General features: G+C 41.0%; 2 protein-coding genes across 5 annotated transcripts in view; both read left to right on the top strand.

Moving 5' to 3' along the window:
* Positions 1-163: 163 nt before the first annotated feature.
* On the top strand, positions 164-13,650 carry LOC135497337 (protein kinase C iota type-like). 3 transcript variants are annotated; one of them, XM_064787156.1, is made up of 20 exons: positions 164-349; positions 1,684-1,765; positions 2,020-2,141; positions 3,028-3,117; positions 6,482-6,532; positions 6,787-6,872; positions 7,111-7,242; positions 7,349-7,424; positions 7,815-7,846; positions 8,097-8,117; positions 8,755-8,769; positions 9,144-9,308; positions 9,509-9,606; positions 9,839-9,975; positions 10,141-10,226; positions 10,339-10,426; positions 10,609-10,728; positions 11,042-11,121; positions 11,355-11,560; positions 11,803-13,650. In XM_064787156.1, exons 2-20 carry the CDS (start codon positions 1,701-1,703, stop codon positions 11,888-11,890), a joined length of 1,758 nt encoding a protein of 585 aa, XP_064643226.1. In that variant the 5' UTR covers positions 164-349; positions 1,684-1,700; the 3' UTR covers positions 11,891-13,650. The 3 variants fall into 3 exon arrangements, with proteins under 3 accessions (XP_064643226.1, XP_064643227.1, XP_064643228.1); XM_064787157.1 differs by lacking the exon at positions 8,755-8,769; XM_064787158.1 differs by lacking the exons at positions 8,097-8,117; positions 8,755-8,769.
* Positions 13,651-17,042: 3,392 nt separating this feature from the next.
* Positions 17,043-22,120, top strand: part of LOC135497270 (ski oncogene-like) — a 28,184-nt gene continuing 23,106 nt past the window's right edge. The window contains exon 1 of one of the 2 annotated variants that reach the window (XM_064787035.1): positions 17,043-18,361. In XM_064787035.1, the coding sequence (XP_064643105.1) occupies positions 17,441-18,361 (921 nt within the window). In that variant the 5' untranslated portion in view covers positions 17,043-17,440. The remainder of the gene's footprint in view (positions 18,362-22,120) is intronic. The other variant, XM_064787036.1, reaches the window with a different exon arrangement.

The raw sequence follows: 22,120 nt of genomic DNA, 5'->3' as shown, positions 1-22,120 counted from the left end.
CTAGAGGGCGCTCTAAACTAAATTCATTACCTTGTAGAGAATTAGTTTTGTATTATCAATCATTCAGACATTCTTTTTATATGATACCTAAGTGTTTGAATAACTTTTTGATTAAAATATTTGAGGATTTGACTTTGTTTTATTGTTTTGATTTTCAAAGTCACATGACTTGCACTCGATCCAAAATGGCAGACAATTTCTGAATTTTTTGGGTTGGGCCAACTAATGTTCACATTCCTGAGTAATCAACGTATCGAATCATCGATATATCACCTTCAGTCGAAAGCTTCAATACCCAGTACTTCATTTCAATCATAGAATTGGGCAGAAAGGAACGAGGACCAAAACGGTGATTATTTAGGCTGAGTTTTTTGCTCTTAGTCTTGGTCTTGTCTTCAATCAATCTTGTTCAAGACAGTGTCACAGTTTTGAACAAGATTGAAGATAAGACAATTTTAAGACACTTTAGTGTGATTGAAGATAGGACAATTTTAAGTCAACAACTTGAAGTTGTTGTTGACTTAAAAATTGTCATCCATTCCAATTCCATGCATCATCATCATCAGCAGCATGACATCATCGTGACCATTCAATCCACCATTGTCCATTGTACACATCATACTTACTGCCTGTGGCATAGCATGCATAGACTAGAGACAGAGTGTTTTCATGGTCAGCCATGCCTGACTTAACTGAATCAAGCCCAATGCTGTCACTGTGTCAGTGTCGCGGTTGACATTGGACTTGCTCTTGTCTCATGATGTCTGTCTGTCCACAAGCTCTCAAAAATGGGTTGCAAACAACATATTTCTATCACTGCAACATGGCATGGCTTCAATTGTCATGTTGTCATTCCTTCTTCGCCGGAGGCAGAAATGCAAGTCCCACATTTGCAGAGCACTTTAGTGTGAATAATGATAATAATAATGAGCACTTCAAGACTTTCACATCTGCTTGGCACTTCAGTCATACATGTAATTACCCATTATTCATCTTCATTATGCTTCATGTTTATCGATTGTTGGGAATACATTTCAAGTAGTGATTAGGTTAGACAGTCTCATCCCAAAGTGAATAGGTCACATATTATTTCAGTCTCAGCTTCTCCTCAAGCCGTCGAGAATCTTAGCTCAGTTGGATTGAAAGTCATCTTTGACTGGTGCCATCTGCATAATTAGGATCACCCTATTTCTGCGTGGCGAGGGTTCCTACTAAATTAAAATCCAAAGGTTTCTCTGGGGTGTTCAAATTTTCTTCGGAGTATCATACAATCTACTTTTCTTAAACAGTGTTACAATACAATAATTTCTGTTTCAAAATGGATCACACTTGTTACAAGGATTTATATACTCTCCAGTCTCGCAAGATATATAGCGATGCTATGGTGACGTTAATAAATAACCATAAAAAAGTGAAACAGCCCCCAGCAGGCGGTAAGAATATATGCCACCACTACTTGAAGAAGTTTTGGGGTCTGTTATTTCAGTGGTTTTCTCCGGAGAAAAATGTGTGTTTAAAAAAATCTCTCACAATCACACGAAATGCATTCTAGGCATTGATGCATCTGATCAGATGACTTTCAAAATGATGTTCATTCAACTGATATCATAGATTTCAGGATCAAACGATGAAATAAGAGCAAAGTCTGGATTTTCTAACGATTGGCATCCTTGTACATTTCAGATCGTCACAAAAGTTCAATGCCTACCCAGAATATGACGGACATAATAGATAACAACATTCGTATGAGGGCCGTCTATGGCGGGTAAGTCAATAAACAATATGCGTTGTAAAATCATCCTTTTGGATCTAATACTGTAAACCAGGAAATATATTTGCAGATCTATATAGTTGGTCAGCCTTTGTGTTCATGAATTAAGAGATCTATATAGTTGATCAGCCTTTCTGTTCATGAATTAAGAAAGTCAATTTCAACTTCACAAATAAAAAACAAATTCTAAAAGGTTTTTAACATGTGGGGAAGATGTAAAAACATTTCTTATGCCTCACATGTTGCAGTGATGTCATGGTGACCACGCTTGAGCCTGGAATGATGTACGAGGACCTTGTCACCGAGATCAGGGAGATCTGTAAATTCACTGCTGACCAACCGTTCACGATGAAGTGGGTCGATGAGGAAGGTAGGATCAATTCTTGACTGGTAGGAGACCATCTCAAAATATGTAGACAGTAAAAGAAGATGCTACATGTACTTGTATGTGCGAATACATAATCAAAAATGTGATTCAAGTGAGGTGTAGTTTCAATTCCTGCCTCCCCATTAGTTATCGTGGCATTATCATGCCTCATGTATTTTGAGATGGTCCCTGATTTTATTTTGTTATTTGTCGTTTGCAATTCAATAGCTTTACCTGATGAATAAAGATATTCTTGCTTTATACCCATGTTATAACCCACTGTTGCTACAGATTTCTTCATAACGGCATAATTGATGAATATTTGACCTCTGACATTATGATCACTTTGTACCTGATATTCAGCGGGTTAGAAACGCTGCAAATAGACTTGTTTGATATAGAATGATTAACTGATGATAGGTGTCAGCACTTGAGCTCAGACGTCTGTTTCCCCACCCCATATTAGTACTGCAATGCTAATGATGCTACTGCGCTATAGGCAAATCCATGTATCACGAAGACAACGGTAGGCTACTCCGCAATTGTCGTTTTCAATGCTTGCATGCTGAATATATTGATTCCAGTGTTTTTTATATGTCAATTTCTCCAGTTTTCTGTCATGTTTCACCGGCTCATTATGCTTGATACTTTCACATAGCTACCAAATACATCGCTACGGTAACCAGTGCAGTGGCCTCATTGGTTCATGGTCATGGAGACTTCTTGTGATGCTGTGTGGTGAATGATGTTTGTGATGCAGTTCGATGATCTAATCTCATTTCGAGTCTGACCTTTAGCAGTGGGGTAATATCAAGTCTCAATGAAAAATTGACTGACTCTCCTGGATGCTCGTCTTCAACTTAGATTTTCTCTTCCTTGTATATTTCAGGTGACCCTTGCACGATCTCGTCACAGTTAGAATTTGATGAGGCGGTACGTCTGTATGAGGTAAACCGTGATTCAGAACTTAGTGTACATGGTAAGTTACATGATACTAACTGTAGAAAGTCAGTAAAATAAGAAAGAAATCTCGTTGAAACCGAGGCCCTAAACAACCAAAGTCAGTGAGGGAGTATTGTAAAACAGACTACAGTATAAGGAGAGCCCTGGCAACCATTTTACCAAAATCTTCAGTCCAGGTTTATCAATATAATCTAAGCTTGTTGATTGCTGATATGCCCCCCCCCCCCCCCCCCCGATTGACAAATTTTTCACTGTGTAAGTCAAAGCATGTAGAAATAGACCAGGTGAATAATGACTAATGTTTGACTAAACTTTGATAAGAGAAATATCGCTCGATGGCCAGCGACACTTCATGCATTCGTAAACTGCTATCCACCTGTACATTATCGAAATTGTGATCATGTTGGAAAGAGGAATTCAAAATATGCTTGGAGGAATAACCTTAAACTTTCCTCTTCGGAGTTCGTAGCCTAAGTTTACCTAATTTCTCCTAGGAGTAGGAATGTCCATTTGCCTTGAACTTATCATGTGAAGCTCTTGCCATTGGGACCAGTGTGTCGTCAGGTCACAAGGACAAGTTTGCTTTCTGCCTATGTATTGCATTGTATCAGCGATGATAAAGAATCAACAAGGCCAATGTGGTCATGACTCGCAAAGTAATGTGTAAAATGAGAGGTTTGATGGATTCATATTTCTTGGATTCAAATTTCATGTGAACGAAGTGTTCAATTGGGCTGATGAACCAGCAGCTAGGGATAGTCTATCTGATAATGTCTGATGTCTATGACAGGTGCTTAAACTAGGGTGTTGAAGGCAGGGTTCATGAAGGTTGGTTCAGTCCTGCTATAGGTTGATTCTCATTCTCTGGTCAGACGCTCACAGTTTGGCTGTGAAACATTTTAAGGCAAGGACCATATTGTGTTCCATGCTTATATACAATAGAATAGTTCATGGTGTTGACATAGAGTGTTGAGTGCTTGATAAACATATGGTCTTGGCCAGCCATCCTGACATCGCAATGCGAATTTGTTCAGAGGTTTGTATGTTAGTCTGCGAAAACAACTGATTGTCTCTGTCTACATGTCCTCTTCTTTACATATTTCATTATTTATTCAAGAACTGTTTTCATAGACATTATCGCTGTTGATTCAATTACGGCCAATCAGATATGTCAGGTTCTTTGCTGTCACCTACATTAACACTCAGGGACAACCGTTCCCAGCGATTAATGCCCTTGTTAGAGTTTATTCCATGCCATGGGCAGCTTTTGGGGTTAGCTTGCATCAGGTTTTGTAGAGGGAGGTTGTTTTGCCCAACTCCCAAAAATTCAGCAATTTTTGGACATTGGGTCTATGCCTATGAACTTGACCATACACTGCTGACTTGACTGCATTCATCAGTATTAAGATAGGAGGAAGTACCAGTATTGTGGGCCGGTTTTCCTTCTTACAATATCTGTTATCTCTCAGGTTCAATGTCCAGGTGTAATGAGTCCATCAATAACATTGTGATTGTGATATCTATCTTGAAACCATCCTGTGAATGCTCAAATCTGACACATAACATGGAATTTGGGGACAGATTGTGCGAATGTGACGTGGTCCATACGAGTAAATCATTCCATTCCAGTTTATCCAAGAATTGTCTATGATGTCACACCTTTTGTAATATTACACTGTCATATCATTGTGGTCTAGACCTTTGACCTAATCAATATGTGTGCCATTCCTTAAAAGTGAATTTTGTTTTGAGATAACACTAACAGTGGATTCCTGTTGTAGTTTTAAAATTTCTACTAACTGCCATGTGATGTTTTTCGGGGCTGAAATCCGTGTATTTAGTGGTTATTCGTGTGTGGATTACATCGAAGCTTTCAACAACCGATGTAAAGGTTAGTTTCATCCAACTCAACATTAGCAGGCATGGGTCAGCCACTTTCGTTTTGTGTCCAAATGGTTTTCCATCCTTCAGAGGCATTTCACTAGAGCACAGTGATATCTATGCTAGCACTGAAAGGTACTGGCTAATCATTCTAGTCCATTGAAGTTGCAACAGCTACATGTTCCTTGGACTATACATATGAAATATTCTCACTCGGGGGAATTGGCTCCACATTTCCCTAGGGCAGCTGCAGGTCCATCGGCACAGAATTCTGTGGGCTGACATCCATACGTCTGACCAGCCACCCAGGGGGGGGGTGAGGTAATTTTTGATGAAACTCACAGCAAAAGCCCCTTTTTCTGAGCAGAATCATGGGAGGCATGTAGCATTTTCTCCAAGTATACAAAATGGAAATTAATGTTGGATATGGATCGTCCCTACAGTGATGATCACGCCTTATAGGGTTAAAAGGGTTAACCATTGAGATGCTCTCCTCCATCAGACTATTGTGTCTCGCCCAGATGCATATGAGCGCTTGCGTGAGCATGTATGTGTGTGATGGTTTTGCCGATACTGCTGGGGATGGTCGTGGTTGCAGCTTAGAATGTTAACGAGTCGTCTCAAGAGGAGTAACAATGACATCAAGATTGGATTAAAGAATGAGCCAGAGAAGGAGAGCATTGTGTCAGGATTATTCCTAACCCTTTTTCTGCCAGAAGGTGGATACATACATCCTTGCTCGCCGTTAGTCAGTAGAGCTTGTGTTGGATTTTAAGCTAGCATTGTGTTGGAATAGCTGTATTGCTGTATCCCCATATTCTCATTGCATTCAGCGGGTTAATTTCTGCGTCTTTCTGATTGATTTCTCTAAGTGCAGCTCGTGGGCTGTGGTTGAAAAAATGGGACGAGTCAGCACTTTCCAGGATTGTATTGCAAAATAATCTGAACACACTCCATCATTCCCAACCATGGATATAACATTTTCAGTGGAACCTCTATATCGGACGACCGCATTGTTCCGAATTGGTCATGTCTGTTGAATGTGGCCTCTGTAATCTGGACACCTCTCAATTAAGGACAGCATTTGTCAGTCCCAAGGGTGTCTTTAATAGAGAGGTTCTACTGTTATAAATATGTTCTAGGTCATTGGTGAAAATGGAGGCTGTTTCATTGACATTTCTATTCAGTGGAATTTGCTGAAAATGGGAGTCCACCTGACCGTTTCTCTTCAATAATACATGTATTTCAATTCATTCAAGGATATTGGTTAAAGTGGAGGCTGTTATGTGAACATTTAACATATGTGTATCTATTCAGTGATAGGTAAAAATGGAGACGACCATTTGATGAACATTTTTATTCAAGGAAAATTGGTGAAAATGGAGACTGTTTCATGAACTTTTTGCATGCGTTGAAGTAGATAGAACCAACTATCACAATGTTCACTTTGAAGGATATGAATCTGGTTTCACTCATGGGTTATGCTGGACTTTTTTCAGTGTTTCCCAATGTGCCACAGCAGCCAGGGCTCACATGTGCTGGCGAAGACCGTAAGTAGACAAACCTTCTTCTCTTGATTAAGTGCAAACATGGCAAAGGGGACTATAGGCAGGAGCTGGGGGAGTCAGATTGGTCATCCTCAGGTGACTTATACATGTAAGCACAGTTCAGGGAATTGGTTCTGTTTATTTCAGTAATCGATATATTCCCTGTACAAGCCTAATGAGTTGCACTGTACTCTCGATAGGAGAGCCCTATTGGAGACTTTGTGTAACTTTATCTTCACCGTGTTGTGATGTTTCAGGGAACATGTATCGCAGAGGTGCTAGAAGGTGGCGCAAGTTGTACCGTGTGAACGGACATCTTTTCCAAGCTAAGCGGTTTAGTCGGGTATGTACACATTGTCCATGCGGAAAATTACAAATTTGAAATGCCACAAACCTGTCAATATGGTATACTGGTATATGACACATAACAGGATGACAAAATGTTTTCAAAAATGGTTTAAAGTCAATGTTGGTTTCACTTTCATTGTCATCATTTTCAGGCTGCATTTTGGCACTGATGTTATTTTCGCTGTCATTTTGTTGACGTTGTAATTTTGTGATACCTTTTTTTTCGTTTTCAGAGGGCATTTTGTGCTTACTGCCAGGATCGAATCTGGGGATTAGGTCGCCAGGGTTATAAGTGTGTTAACTGTAAACTCCTCGTACACAAGAAGTGTCACAGACTTGTCAAGCTGCCCTGTGGAACTACTTATGTAAGTTTTCTAGAATTTACCACTTATTTCATCTCCTTTAAATCTTAAAATGGTCTTTGGAAAACTGCACTCTCTGATGTTTATTTTTCAAACTTTCTGTTTGTAGGAGCCCAATGTCAACACGAGCTCCATGTCCAGTCCTGAGGCAACAGAATCAAACGGAGACAACACGGTTACCAGAAGTGAGTATAGGCAATATGCCCAACCCACTTTAGCCCTTTTTATTACATCAGGGCATGCTGTGGCATCACCTGATAACAAGTAGGCAATAATCTTGCGAGAGTCTGTCTTTAAAGCTTTAAGATAAGACCCGAGGATGTTATGTTGCATGGCCTTCATGATAGACGTCAACACTGCCGGCTCCGTGGATGATAAAGGTCTATTGCTGTCTCCAAACCTGACATGAGTATTAACTGGTGACAGATTGCATAAGATACGACTTACTTGATATATGAAATGTATTTGGACTGTTAGTTTGTGGGACCGTATGTCTCAATGTAAGGAAGATCAAACAAATTTCTACAATCATTCCTATACTGTGTTATTTCTAACGTATGTCTCTCATGTTTTAGATCTAGAATTTGACTCGGAACTTAGTCGAGAGGTGAGTGATATTGACCCACAAGTTGGGCTTCTTATTTGGTATTAATCATCATGGTCTCGATAACACGTTTTGTCCTCTTGAATGCCTTGAGTGACGCAAGAGAAATCATAACTGCCTTGGGTGAAACACTGGGACTTGTGAATGCATTGCCTTAAACTCACCTTGGATGAAATGCTCGAAATCATCAAGTCTGTGAGTGAAACACTGGAAATCATGAATGCTTTCTATATTTCATGCTGCTTATTCCCAGCACGAGGTTGAAGAATATCAGGTATATCTTTAAATAGTGCCAGTCATAAATGTTGTGTTGTTGCTTTGTTGAAAACTTTTGTTGACATGCAGATATTTTGTTGTTGGAATCATGAACCACAAAGACTACAAAGACTTTTTCGGGTTACACTGTAGTGTTCTTTTGGTTGGACTGGGATGATGATGATACTGGGAATTCAATGCATCATTTAGTACATGTATGTTTAGTTGGAATTTACGTCGTATGCTTTCTGCTTTAGTATCCTGATATATCCCAAGATAGCTAGTTCCCTAGATTTGGTTTTGTTCAGGCATGTCAAAGTTTGTATTTTCTGAGACTAGATCTTTTTGCCTTGTATTTAGAATAGCAGACAGTTTGTGAACAGCCTGTAGTACTTCATTTTAGTATGGTGTGAAAGTGCCTGTGATGCCTTTTACCTGCATGTAGTGATACCGGCTTTTATAGAAGGCATCTTGTTTGAAATCAACGGTCAGTCCAATTATCTGGATGGATATGTCACCTTTCGTAGTCGGATATGTTGATTGCAAGTAAATGTTGTCCTCAGATTTTGCTACTTATCAGTAAAGGTGACACTCTCATTGTGAGTCCTGTTCCTTGCTGACATTTCCCTTTCCATTTCTTCTCGCTGCTTGGATAGAATGTGAAAGTAGAGGTAATTTTTTTCCTGCTATTCCTTGAACTTTCTCAAATTGCTGGCTGGTGGGATCCTGAGCTTTGTAGGTTGAGCCCGAGTCATATGTCTTTGAATGGTTATCTATCTGCCATGGAACACGGAGCCAGCTGTCATGGAATTGATCCATCTGTAATTGTATGGATATCTCTCTGTCATGGTATGGATATCCATTTGTCAGTGTATGGATATCCATATGTCGTGGAATGAATATCTCTCTGTCATTGGCTGAATCTGCCTAGGTTTCATTACAGTGATAAATATCTGATTCCTTTGGCAAAATCGCTACTCTGCAGCAAGTCTTGCAACAGCTTGTAATAATTGTTACGTTTATCTCTCCTATTATCTCACTGCAGCCAGTATCCTCGGGTGACAACAACTCGCTTGGGTTGAAGGACTTTGAGCTTTTGCGGGTGATCGGCCGGGGAAGCTATGCCAAGGTGCTGCAGGTCGAATTGAAGAAAACACGACGAATCTACGCCATGAAAGTCATCAAGAAAGAACTGGTCAACGATGACGACGTAAGTGTTGTCTCATACTTGATCACTGCGGCTTTTCAATATACTCCGCCTGTTGAGTTTTCAAACCCCTGGTGAAAGGGTCACCCTTCAGACGCATTGCTGCTGTCGAGTTTGAACAGCCTGATCAGACCATTGCCAGCATCCAATTCTACGAATTTCGTCAGTGTTGCAGATTAACCTTATTACGATTACTATTTCAGGACATTGACTGGGTGCAAACAGAGAAACATGTGTTCGAGACAGCGTCCAATCATCCATTTCTGGTTGGACTCCATTCCTGCTTCCAAACAGCTAGTCGGTGAGTTAATACGCTAAGAAACACTGGAACAGTTGGCAGTTTGAGTATTCATACCTCAGTCTTGTCAAATGTAGACAGCAACATCTCTACGTATCAGATAGTCCCAAGAATTGAGACATTCAAACCAGACACTTCTTTGTGATGGACCAGCTGTTGAAGCCATTTTAAATCCATGGTATGTTCTAATTTGAAATACTGTAGTATTGACTTTTTCACTTTTTCACTTTTTCAGTTTGTTCTTTGTGATAGAGTTTGTGAATGGGGGTGACCTGATGTTCCACATGCAGAGACAGCGCAGACTACCTGAGGATCACGCACGTTTCTATTCTGCAGAGATCATATTGGCACTCAACTTTCTTCACGAGAGAGGTATGCAATCTTACCGCTTCAGGCTGTTGACATGAACTGACGACGTCAGGGCACAAGAATACATTTATGACTGGCACTATTTAAAGATATACCTGGCCTTATCTCCTTCAAAGTCTGTAACTCATCCTCATCTAACTTTACTGTAATTCCATTCTCGTGTTGCAGGTATTGTGTATAGAGATCTGAAATTGGACAATGTTCTCTTAGACTCCGAGGGCCACATCAAACTGACAGATTATGGCATGTGTAAGGTGGGTGTACTTGATTTTGTGTTATTTTGGCAGTGCCGAAAGTGCAGTTTTATTCGCGAACATACATGTATTTGCGTGTACAATATTATATTAATTCTTTTCTCTTTTACAGGAGGGTATCCGACCCGGTGATACAACGAGTACTTTCTGCGGCACACCAAATTACATAGCTCCAGAGATATTACGAGGCGAAGACTATGGTATGTGACGATTTTATTGGCGTGCATTTGCGGCAAAAGGGTTAAAGGTTGTGTTTTTTTCCCTTTACGTTGCACTCATGAAAATATAAGGCTCATGAAAAGAAAGGGATGTCAGTTGTGATTGGGACTGTACTTTTGATAGCCCTTGAAGAAAAGTTGACAACTTCTCGTTTTTATTTCAGGTTTCAGTGTTGATTGGTGGGCGCTTGGTGTGTTAATGTTTGAGATGTTGGCAGGAAGGTCACCATTTGATATCCTCGTGGACAACCCTGATCAAAATACGGAGGACTTCCTCTTCCAAAGTAAGTAAAGAAGTAAATAGGAAGTCTTTCTCTGGTCTGAAATCCATTCACAAATTGAAGTGGTCAAAAGACATACCTTTGCATTTCCAGGCCGATACATCTATTCATGCTGTTTGTTAGTTAAGAAAAAGACCTCTAATTTCAATTCGAATTCAGTGCTTGGGAATGGCCAATCAAAGGCAGAATTGATCAACCATGGCTTCCAGGCGAAGTTGAGGCCACTGCCATAATCCATTAATTGATGACTATTCGTGATTCTTTCTTGATCAAATTCCCATCGTTTTATTTAATTGTAAATCTTTTCTGTTTTAAGTTATTCTTGAAAAAACGATTCGTATTCCAAGATCTGTCTCAGTCAAAGCGGGCTCCATACTGAAAGGATTCCTGAACAAGGTAGGTCCTGATTAGTCAGTATCTACAGTCACTCTACTGGTAACTTCGATTTAATATAAAACACAGCAATGCAGTTATACAGGGAAACACACTAGGGTGTATAGATATTGTGCATTGAAACCAAAGTGAGAAACTCCGTGCCATCGCATCATGTGCCATCACGCCAAGCGCTGCGTACCAATTGTGACCAATCAAGTACAAAGAAGTAAAACTGGTACAAATCTTTTTTCCAGACACCCACTGAAAGGTTAGGCTGTCACCCTCAGACCGGCTTCGCTGACATTCAATCACACCCATTCTTCCGAAGTATAAACTGGGAAATGTTGGAGAACAAACAGATCCCACCTCCATACAAACCAACTGTCAGAGACGAGAGAGACCTCGAACACTTTGACCCACAATTCACCAACGAACCAGTACAGCTCACACCTGATAACCCGTAAGTAGAAACAGGAGGACAAGGATTGGAAAGTAATCAGCAAAGTAGAAGTCTGCTTGAGCTAGACTCTTGAGATATTTGCGTTGACCAGATAGTCCAATGGAAATGATGCTACTACAGAGTCTTATTAGGATTTCCTCTGAATCTGAATTAGATTGCACTGGTGTTGCAATTATGCAAATGTACAATCAACATTCCCTGCCTGTTCTGTTTTTAACGTTTCAACGTTTCTTTCTTTTCAGGAAAATTATTGCGAAGATCGACCAGTCTGAATTTGATGGTTTCGAATATGTGAATCCGTTACTCATGTCGATTGAGGAATGTGTGTAGGTCTGTAGACTGATTTAACTTGGGACATGTCTACTTAAGAGATATGAGGATGAATGCAACAGGTTTATTCATGAGAGAGGTGGAAGCCTGGAATGAGTACTGAGGCTGGTGTTTGCAGTGTGGTGTAATGCAGTTAATCACAGTCTACTTAGAGTGATGTTCGTGAAACATAATCTGAAATCTCATGTCTGTATCCCTGTTAAATATGGATCAAGAATCAGGGGTGGATCCACGAGCCAGAAAAAGAGTGGGGGTGTACAACATTTCTTATGTAAAGTTCTGGTTAATATTATGGTCAATTTCAAAGATTTATCTTAAATAAGGGGGAGCATCTGGTGTGCCCCCCTTTGGATCTGCCCCTGAGAATCAATAGTCATAATCAGTTCTTGATGGAGTAATATGTGCTTAACAGTAATGTCTTTGAACAGTGTGCCTTATATAGCATTATAGAATTGTACCTTGCAAGTATTTCACCACCCTAAATATCAGTTTCCAAGCTTGTCGAGAATCAGGCAAGCCTTCCAACTTGCCTGTCCCAGGAAGAGAGAAGTTTTGATGATGTTGGAAAACATATGTGTTGTTGGAGTCTTCCAACAAAATAACATTGTGTTCATCTGGCAATGTGGTTCTTGCTGGAGGAAGGATGCAAAGAATCTTGACCCTGGAATAGAAAAATTGGGGAAAAGACCCGAAGAGATGCTTAGTGGATTATGAACAATTGTACGCAGTCAAAACAAAAAGGCCCCCTGAACGCCTCTTGCTTTTACAATCTTTTGTTATGTTTGCCAAGTTAGTGTTGAATGTACTTACTCTCAAGAGTATGTCTGCTAAGCTCGATGTCAGTTGGGCAAATCAAAAATGTGCCAACTATAATAAAATATGAAATAACTAATATACCTTTATGATGTAATCAGTATGATACTATGTGTTACAAAATGTATTTGACACTTTCGGTTTCTTATATCTCCAATGACTTTATTCAGAAAGTGTGATGCTAGGCTCGGTCTAGGAGGCCCCTGTTTAAAAGAAAATTGTTGAAATTGATTGAGGTAATCTCTTAATTTGTCAACAAATTGACAATAAATACAGTTGTACACAGGCAAAAATGTCCATCCATGTATCTGTGATGGAGAATCTCCTCAACAAATCCATCCATGTTCCATTTAAAGATCCTTGGACAGAACCTGATGGTCATAACATGGGCTCATCATTGATCCATGAATGGAAAACTAGTTTGAAACAAATACATACATTGTAATACCAAAATGAGAAAATAATGTGTAGATTTCATCCATTTGTAAAACGGTGATATTGTGCACTTACTGTACTGTATTTGGGGTAAAGGTCATGTTCTTGGTGAGTTTTATTCTGTGGAAATGTTAAGTAAATTTGTAACGAATGTCTTGTCTGCAAAACACTCAAATGGAGAGTGTGTTCTATCGATAATTCCCCAAGTGAACAATTTGGGCTGGGATGGTAAAGGGCTTTACACATCCGACCAAAAAATTGGTCAATCAGAGTAAAAGGGTTAATTCAGAATTATTGCTTGATTAGCTCGAGTTGATTAGTTAGGAAATATTTTATATGCAACGTATTCCAAGCTTATATAACAACATATCAGTCACTTCACAGCTTCATTCCATATTTACCCATTTATAATATTTTGCATAAGAAAGTAATCTTTTTCAGTAATAAAGAAATATTTAAGTCTTCATTGTGGAAGATTATGTTGAAAATAAACATGATCAATGTACATGTGATATGAATCTTGTCTTAATTTTTTGAAATTACTGTACAGTCTCTTTGGAATGTCTGTCAGAAAAGGGTGAAACAAAAGGTACATATACCTGGCACTCAGCTGATATTTTGGAACTTCGTAAATGGACTGAAACATTGGGTACTTACCTTTGATTGCCACACCCTTCGAATGAGACAAAAGTGAAACATGGTGTGCCAGGACAGGCATGGGTTGGCCTGTTTAGCGAAAAACAAGTCTTTTTGAAGAGATTATGTGTTCTTCAGACATGACTTTTGCCAAAGTGACAGCGACTTCAAACAGGTTGGTTACTCTAAGCTCGATTAAGTGCGCGTGTGGATCCTGCTAAACGGAAGTACTTGTATGTGTCTGATTGACTGACTAATGTGTGTTAGTTCTTAGAACATACTCTCCGAAGACAGTCACAACCCTACAAAGTCTTTTTTGCTTCATCTTCAAACAGCCACTCTGACCCTTTTCCTTGGATTGAGCCACTTCTCTCTGACATGCATAAACTGGATGTCATTATATACATGCATTAATCTACTGACTTGGTCTAAGCTAGCATCTCACAATTTTCTAAAAGACATTCATAACCTTGTCTCTTCCACAACAGTCATCTGGGCCTGCTGCCATGAACTGACCTACTATCTAACTGTGCTCTAGACGACATGCACACCAGGGCCTGCTGCCTTAGACTGACTGAGCTATCATTACACCATGCTTGTAAAGACAGCTACAATGCAACCTGGCAGTCTCTGCTATACCGCAGGCACAAGGGCCTACCCTAGCGAAAAAGATCTTATATTCACCATATTAAAATCTGAATTCACCAAGGTGTATTTAAAATTTAGCATGGTGAAATCAGAATTGTGACAGCTACTGTCATCAGCTTGGTTGTGACAGGGTCAAGGACGGGTGAAGCCGGCTGGTAACTACTATTCAGATCTGAGACATGGTCGCAGCTATTGTGATCAGCTTGGTTGTGACAGGGTCAAGGACGGGTGAAGCCGGCTGGTAACTACTATTCAGATCTGAGACATGGCAGCAGCTATTGTGATCAGCTTGGTTGTGACAGGGTCAAGGACGGGTGAAGCCGGCTGGTAACTACTATTCAGATATGAGACATGGTCGCAGCTATTGTGATCAGCTTGGTTGTGACAGGGTCAAGGACGGGTGAAGCCGGCTGGTAACTACTATTCAGATCTGAGACATGGTAGCAGCTACTGCCATCAGCTTGGTTGTGACAGGGTCAAGGACGGGTGAAGCCGGCTGGTAACTACTATTCAGATCTGAGACATGGTAGCAGCTACTGCCATCAGCTTGGTTGTGACAGGGTCAAGGACGGGTGAAGCCGGCTGGTAACTACTATTCAGATATGAGACATGGTCGCAGCTGCTCTCATCGATTGGTTGTGACAGGGTCTCAACAGGAGGACGAGTGAATCGTTTTGGCGACCAGTATTCAGGCCATGGACATTGTGACAGCTACTGCCATCAGATTGGTTGTCACATGGTCTCCACAGACCAGCTTTACAGTTCCCTCGTCGTCAACATCGCGTAGTTCCACTTTTTTAGCCCAGATGGCGCCAGCTGAGGTCCCCTGTCTGAGGCTGATGAATAAACTGACGAAACTTTACAGGGTTGCCCAGAAAGGTTTTCCCTTGCACAATAGAATTCTATTTTGTATCCATTGTGTGAAGGAAAATAATTCTGGGCCACCCTGTAGCACATGAACTTGTCACCCTGTTCAAAGACATCGGAGCGAAAGTGAAAAACGAGGACATTTCTGTTTTCCACCGTCGCTCTATATTGTTACCGGCAGAAATTACTTTCGGCCAATGAGACAGTAGTGCACCATTATCTCTTCTTGATGTGCCCTACCCTTCATAGCTCACCATGTTGCCAGAGAGTGTACCAAGTCTTTGCTGGATGTGCCATGCTTCACTATGCGTACTCTGTCTGATCTAGTTGTGTACTCTCCCAACGTAGTGCACCATGTTTCTACAGGGTGGACCCTGTCTCCACCCTTTAGAGAAATGTGTCTCATTTCCACATGGTGAATACCTGACGATTGCATGAAATCAGAACACCAGACATGAAGAGACAGCAGATACTGCAACAATCATACCGCAACATGCTGCCACAACCAGACCTGATGAGATTACAGATGCTTCCACAGCCAGACCTGATGAGATTGCAGATACTATCACAACCAGACCTGGCGAGATAACAAATGCTGTTACACCCAGAGCCAAGGGTAGAACTAGCAGAGCCACACCCGATAAGCCATCTCAAAGCAGACCAATGAACGAGATAGCCAAGATCACTTCCGTTCATGTTTTGAAACATGAACCTCTATATGACCAGACCAAAAGGAAGGCCCAAGTTTGAGTGCCCTCAGGTGGAGTTCACACCAGATCAGGACATTGGCACAACCACGGCAAACAAACAGAAACTAAGACCAAAACACTCACTGCGGACAATACTGAAAATGAAACTTTTATACAAAAACGCAAAATATCATAATACATGTAATTACAATGTTATACAGAAAATGATATGCGAGGTTTTTATACACCATGTACAAATTAAAACCTACCCTCAGTAGGCCTAATGATATGAGAATAGGAAGTTGCCGTGTCGATCAATACTATCAGAAAGAAATTATAAAACAACATTTTTTAAAGATCAACACAGAATTTTGTTGAGACGAGCTTTCGACACTCACTGCGTCTTCTTCAAGGCGCCAGCGGAGCGGAGCGTCTGTTGGAGACATCTATAAGCTGAGTCTATTTGTACACGCTTCGGACGCAATTGACTGCCCCGGGAGTCTCTCACCCGCAGTAGCCTCCACGGTAATAAGGGGAAGTATTACATCATTGCAATTGCCCCCAACGAGAGCGTATATTGACGTCAGTCCCCTATACCTGTCTGAGGTAAGTGACGGATTAGTGCTGAGATCAGGTGGGAAAGTCGGAGTTGGCAGATGTCACGTCCTTAAAACAAAAATCCTTCCTGTCACACTGAAATTTTTCCTCTGTATGTGAAGTTTTACCCCCTCGATGCGTCCTTCAGTCAGAACTGTATCTTTCTGCTTAAAACTTCAAAATAAGCTACGCCGCGCCACACAATCTATTTTGGGACACACGTTTCCTGACTTGACCGCCTCCCAGTCGGTTCCCATTCATTGGAATTGCGTCCCATCGTCTGGCGAGCCGCAAGACAGAAAACATTGTATTTGGGCATGGTGCCAACTATTCCTTTCATGGCGCGATATATGTTGTGTTATGTAATGATGTTTTAGGCAGTTTAAAGAGCCGATGAGGCTGCGACTAACTCTCCGGGAACTTTCTTCAATCTTACATTGTATCTGCATAATTTACGATTGCAGGCGCGATCAAATTGCCGCGGCCGGGTAACGACCCATTTATTAGAAAAGCCAATCGGCGAGACGACCATTGACCGGAATTTGTGTGATTTGTAAAGAGGCGGAAACTTGTGGTCTGATCACAATACTTTTTGCGGAAAATTGAAGTTCATCAATTTCTCATATGTTAGAAACCAACATAGTCTTCCTATAATCCGTATAATTCGCATAAAACGGTCGCTGCATTGTTAATTGGGTCACGGACTTCATAGGGAGTGTAACGGAAGAGCCAAATATTTATGCAAATAGAGATTTTCTCGTGAGCTCAGAGACGTGAGTTAGGCTAGTGAACGAAACAACACATGTGAGACTCGGAGGAGATTTTAGTCATATTTTCCGTATTTTTGGTGTCGTACGTTATCAACATGGACCACTTACCACCACCAGCGATTAATCCTCATCTACAAAGAGTTTTGAAAAGTTATAAAACGGCTGCTATGAGGAGTTTGAGCGGTCCTAGTAACTATATGTCGGCATGGGGAGACGCCGCCAAACTAAGCCCAGCAGAATTGGAAGAGTACCGCAAAGCACTTACTTTACTTGGAAAGAAAGTTGAGGGGGTCGGTGAGTTTAAAGCGCTCGAATTCGACCCGTTTTCACAACCTCCCCCTTTCCCGATTCAGCAGATGCCCTTTCTGATCCCTATGGACAGTTGTAAGTCAGAAAGGGCGGAAACCTACCTGGAAGAGGAGCTTATTGCGTGCTTCAAAGTTGGAGGTGAGAAGCGGTTGTGTCTCCCCCAGATCTTGAACACAGTTCTAAGGGACTTCAGCTTATCACAGATAAATATTGTTTGCGATGACCTTCACATTTTCTGTTCCCGTTGTAACCCCGAACAACTGGACATTCTGAAAATGAACCGAATACTACCGATGAGCGCACCAAGTTGTGGATTGATCACGAAGACAGACGCAGAGCGGCTTTGTAACGCCCTTCTCCACAGGTCGCCACAAAAAGCCCTCGATCCCCCAACGCGCAACAGCTTCAAGGTTTACCACGAGTGTTTTGGCAAGTGTAAGGGACTATTCACGCCAGAACTTTACAAGGATCGTGACAGCAAAGCGATTGAGTGCATGGACTGTCGGGGGATGTTCTGCCCCCAGAAGTTCGTCTGCCACTCGCACAAGGCATTGGAAAATCGTACCTGCCACTGGGGGTTCGATTCGGCCAACTGGCGTTCGTATCTTCTTCTGGCAAAAGACCAGGAAAGTCAGGAGCGTCTCCAAGATGCCCTCGATGAAATGAAAGACAAGTTTGACACCAGCAACAAGTACAAAAGACGCATGGTAAGTCACAACTTCATATATCGCTCTTCAGAAACTCATTTTCGATTCCTATTTATATTTTTCGGTTGAGCTATCCTCGACCTTGACTGGCTTGTAATTTCATTGAGTTGTAAAACTGTCTTTGTTATATTATTTGGATTGTAGTCTTTATGGTAGTTCCCTATAGTGTCATCAATAGACGACTGTTAGAAAAGGGTCGGCCAGCGGGTAATCACTTTTGCCCAGTACTTCTCCGGCTTGTACCATATATTGTGTACTAACGTTACATGTACAGTAGAACCTCCCTTAGCGGACACCTCTCTATTAAGGACACTAGTTTTGTCCCAAATTTGTTGTTTCAATTCAATTTGACCTCTCTAATCAGGACACCTCTCTATCAAGGACAGCACTAGTCAGTCCCAAGGGTGTCCTTAATAGAGATGTTCTACTGTATTGTCCATTAGTTATTACCTGCCAGCCGAATGGTCAATGCCATTTTATGCCACAAATTATTAATTCATTTCAGGTCATTGATGAGAAAGAAAGTTTTATATATTAGAATTTCCCCTTGATTTTTAAAACCTGTTTACATAATCTATGTGGTCGAGCTGACTACAATCGTTTATAGATTCTTTGGAGTAAAAAATAGGCCGAGATAGCCTTTGTAAAGGATCTCCTTGGAAGTATGGTTGTCTTCAAGGTAACTAACCCATTCATGCAATTGTTTGGATGGGATATTTTTGCAGCCATTTCTGTTTCATTGTTACATCATGTTGCAGCACAACAGGGTAATATCATTCTAGTCATTATTCCTGGACTGTAATGTTCCCAGTTCAGCATCCTGGACTGAAGGACAAGGTGACATAATGTTACATGATGTTTACAGACTGCTCTGATTCTGTTAGCTGTGTTCCCTGGAATATTATGTCATGGTGACTGGTATGGTAGCACTGTAATAATAATACTTGGAAATCTACTGTGTGGTTTGCGGGTATATTAGAAACCTGTAAGGCCGAAGTTACATAGACCTCATTCGTTCATTTACCACAAGTCACTTTCCGGGTTTTTCTTTCATTCCTCGGTGACAGGGGAAAGAAAGCAAAAGGGAAAATGAGTCCTGGGAAATGAACGAATGAGGTCTATGTAACTTCGGCCTAACATACTTGAAAGGTGAGGACTTGGCGGTCTTGCCGATTCACATTCCAGATTATTTCTGGGCCATTTTTCTCAAAAATAGCTGCACAAATAGGCCTACATGGACGGTCCCACTTCCCAGTCTAAGATAAACAATGTCTGCCTGTCCATTGTCTCGATACAGACAAGACTGGCACGTACTTCACATGCTTTGGACTTGGACCTTGCTTATCTTCGCATGGTGTTATGGTGTGTCATGATTTAAAAAACACACCTTAATATCCAACTGGTAATGAGGTAGGCCTAATAATTCTTTTGGGGAAAACTGTCATTAGATAGCCTACATTTTAGAAATGTCACATGGTTTGTGGTAGACCTACTTGACAAATGTAACATGTGATTTTGTTCTTTTTTGTCTTAAAAAAAGCTTACATACTAGATTGGCACCACAACATACTCAAGCAGAGTGTGCCATTTTTGACTGGAAATTTAGAATTCACATGTGTTTCTGAACGTTTCAGAGGCTTTTGTCAATTGATCTTGTCATCAGTAAGTGAATTGTTGAACCAAGCTATTTAATATGTGCAGTGCGCATCTGAAAAATGTACTCAGACTAACATTGAATGCGCTCTAGATCAACTGCACTTGACCTAGGTATAGGATCATCTAAATCTGTCTGCTTCATGGCCATCGATCCATGACCTGGACATGACCTGCCATCAAATGGTTAGATATAGCCTGAATATTTCTGCTGTATGTTGTGGCTACACTTTGGTGTTTCTGGTCACTGTCTGGCACTGGTCAAAGTTGATTTCATGTGAATTGAGCTAAAAGCTAATATATAGCTGCTTGAAAATGTGCTGTGAAGTCAGCATGGATTTGGTGTTGGATGTGCAGAAGGTAGCCAGATGTTGATTCACCTGATAGGTCTAGCCAATGGCTCACAGTTGGCTGCAGGCTCCATGTTGCATTGTAGATTTATGTAGAAACCTCTGTTCAGTTCAGCATTCAGCAACAGAAACCGTGTCAGCCAGCCTGTATTCCTCTTGAGTCCAGTGGCGAGAAACTTCAGGCATACTCAATGCCAGAGAGCTGCAAATAGCACTCAAAACTTCATGCATTCTCTTGGGTTGAGAGAAGAATCTGTGTGGTTAAATATCTTGCCAAGGACCGAATCAGTTTGTGGTTCTACCAGGATTCAGACCCACAAACTTCAGAAATGAACCAGTTATATTGTGCGGTTATATCCTTCCACAACACATGACAAATAAAAAAGTATCTGGGTCACACTGTCAGATGATCTCTTGATAAATAATGGTTGGCTCTTCCAACCATGGTGTGGATTCCCACCTATTGATAATTTCATGTAAAAAGCTTCGGTTTGTGTAAACACACACTTCGAGAGAAAAACATGTTTATCATGAAATTCCAGCTGTGGTTTTGATGGCTACCCGGTCTTCTTTCTCATGTGTTTTTACCATAAAAAGCATCCATACTGTCTTCTTTGGTGCTTTTGATATTGGTGGTCTTATTTAGTCGACATTTGTGGCATGAATGACCTTCCACCTTGAATCATTATATCTTGCATCTTAAAACACAGCTGTTCCTTAAAAATGTTTTTTCTTTTCGTCACTCGCGCGCGACAGACAGATTGATGCCAAAAGTTTGGTCCTTGCGCGCATATTGTCTGGCCTCTATTAGTACTCTAGACTTGCAATATCTTGAATAATTTTGAGACAGAATTCGTGGAATTTATGGCTGGACCAACTGGAATGGCTCCTGATCTGCCAATTGATGTCTAATTTATGCGAGGTAAATGTACCCTAGTGGTGTATTTGTGCAGGTCAGTAGAGCCATAAACTTTTCTTCCTCTCTACTACATCAAGATTACGAGGCGGCTGCCAATTTTATGACTACAGCGAGGGGTGGGTGCAGCTCAACTTGACCAGAGTCAAATGCATGTATCTCTCAAAATGTGTGAAATTCTGTCTGAGTTAGCTTGAGATAGCTGTGCCAGCTACATTTCAAGCGAAGCATGAAGAAGTCTCATGTGGATTTTGTAGGTTTAGACGCAAGTAAATGGAAGTTTCGTGTGGATGGACCAGTCGAAAAGTCCTTTCAGTTCAAAAAGGAAGGCGGCAGACATTTAATGTGGAGAACTCAAATGCCATCTTGCACTTTAGGAAGAATATAAAGTGTGAATTCTTGGAAGGAGAAGGACCGTAGAAGTTGTGAATGATTCACACAATGATTGTCACTTTTCTTCCTTGAAGTGCAACCATCTGCGCTAACTCTATCAATGTCTTTCCATGAATCAGTGCAGTATAACACTGAAAAAAAAGCCCATTTAAGGGAGACCAATATAATCTTTATTCATCAAATTTTGTTGTATTTTGTGGGGGGAGGGGTGACCGTCGGTTATGTCATGAACTTTGGCTTTTTTCATCCCCTGCACGGTTTGTTAGTGCGTAGGGCTTAGCATGTCGAAATAAGCTTGTTGTTTTCCCTGACCATGTAGCCCACATGCACCTCCATAACATGGCAAGCCAAGCAAGGCATTAGTGCCTTCAGGGGGTATTTAATCCTTCTGAGTTGGTTATTTTTGGCTCCATTGAATTTAACCAATATCTGGCTAGCCGTTCTATT

The sequence above is a fragment of the Lineus longissimus genome, chromosome 12, assembly GCF_910592395.1.
Source record: "Lineus longissimus chromosome 12, tnLinLong1.2, whole genome shotgun sequence".
Lineage (NCBI taxonomy): Eukaryota > Metazoa > Nemertea > Pilidiophora > Heteronemertea > Lineidae > Lineus > Lineus longissimus.
Note: the sequence above shows the minus strand (reverse complement) of the source record. Positions and strands in the feature narration are given on the sequence as shown.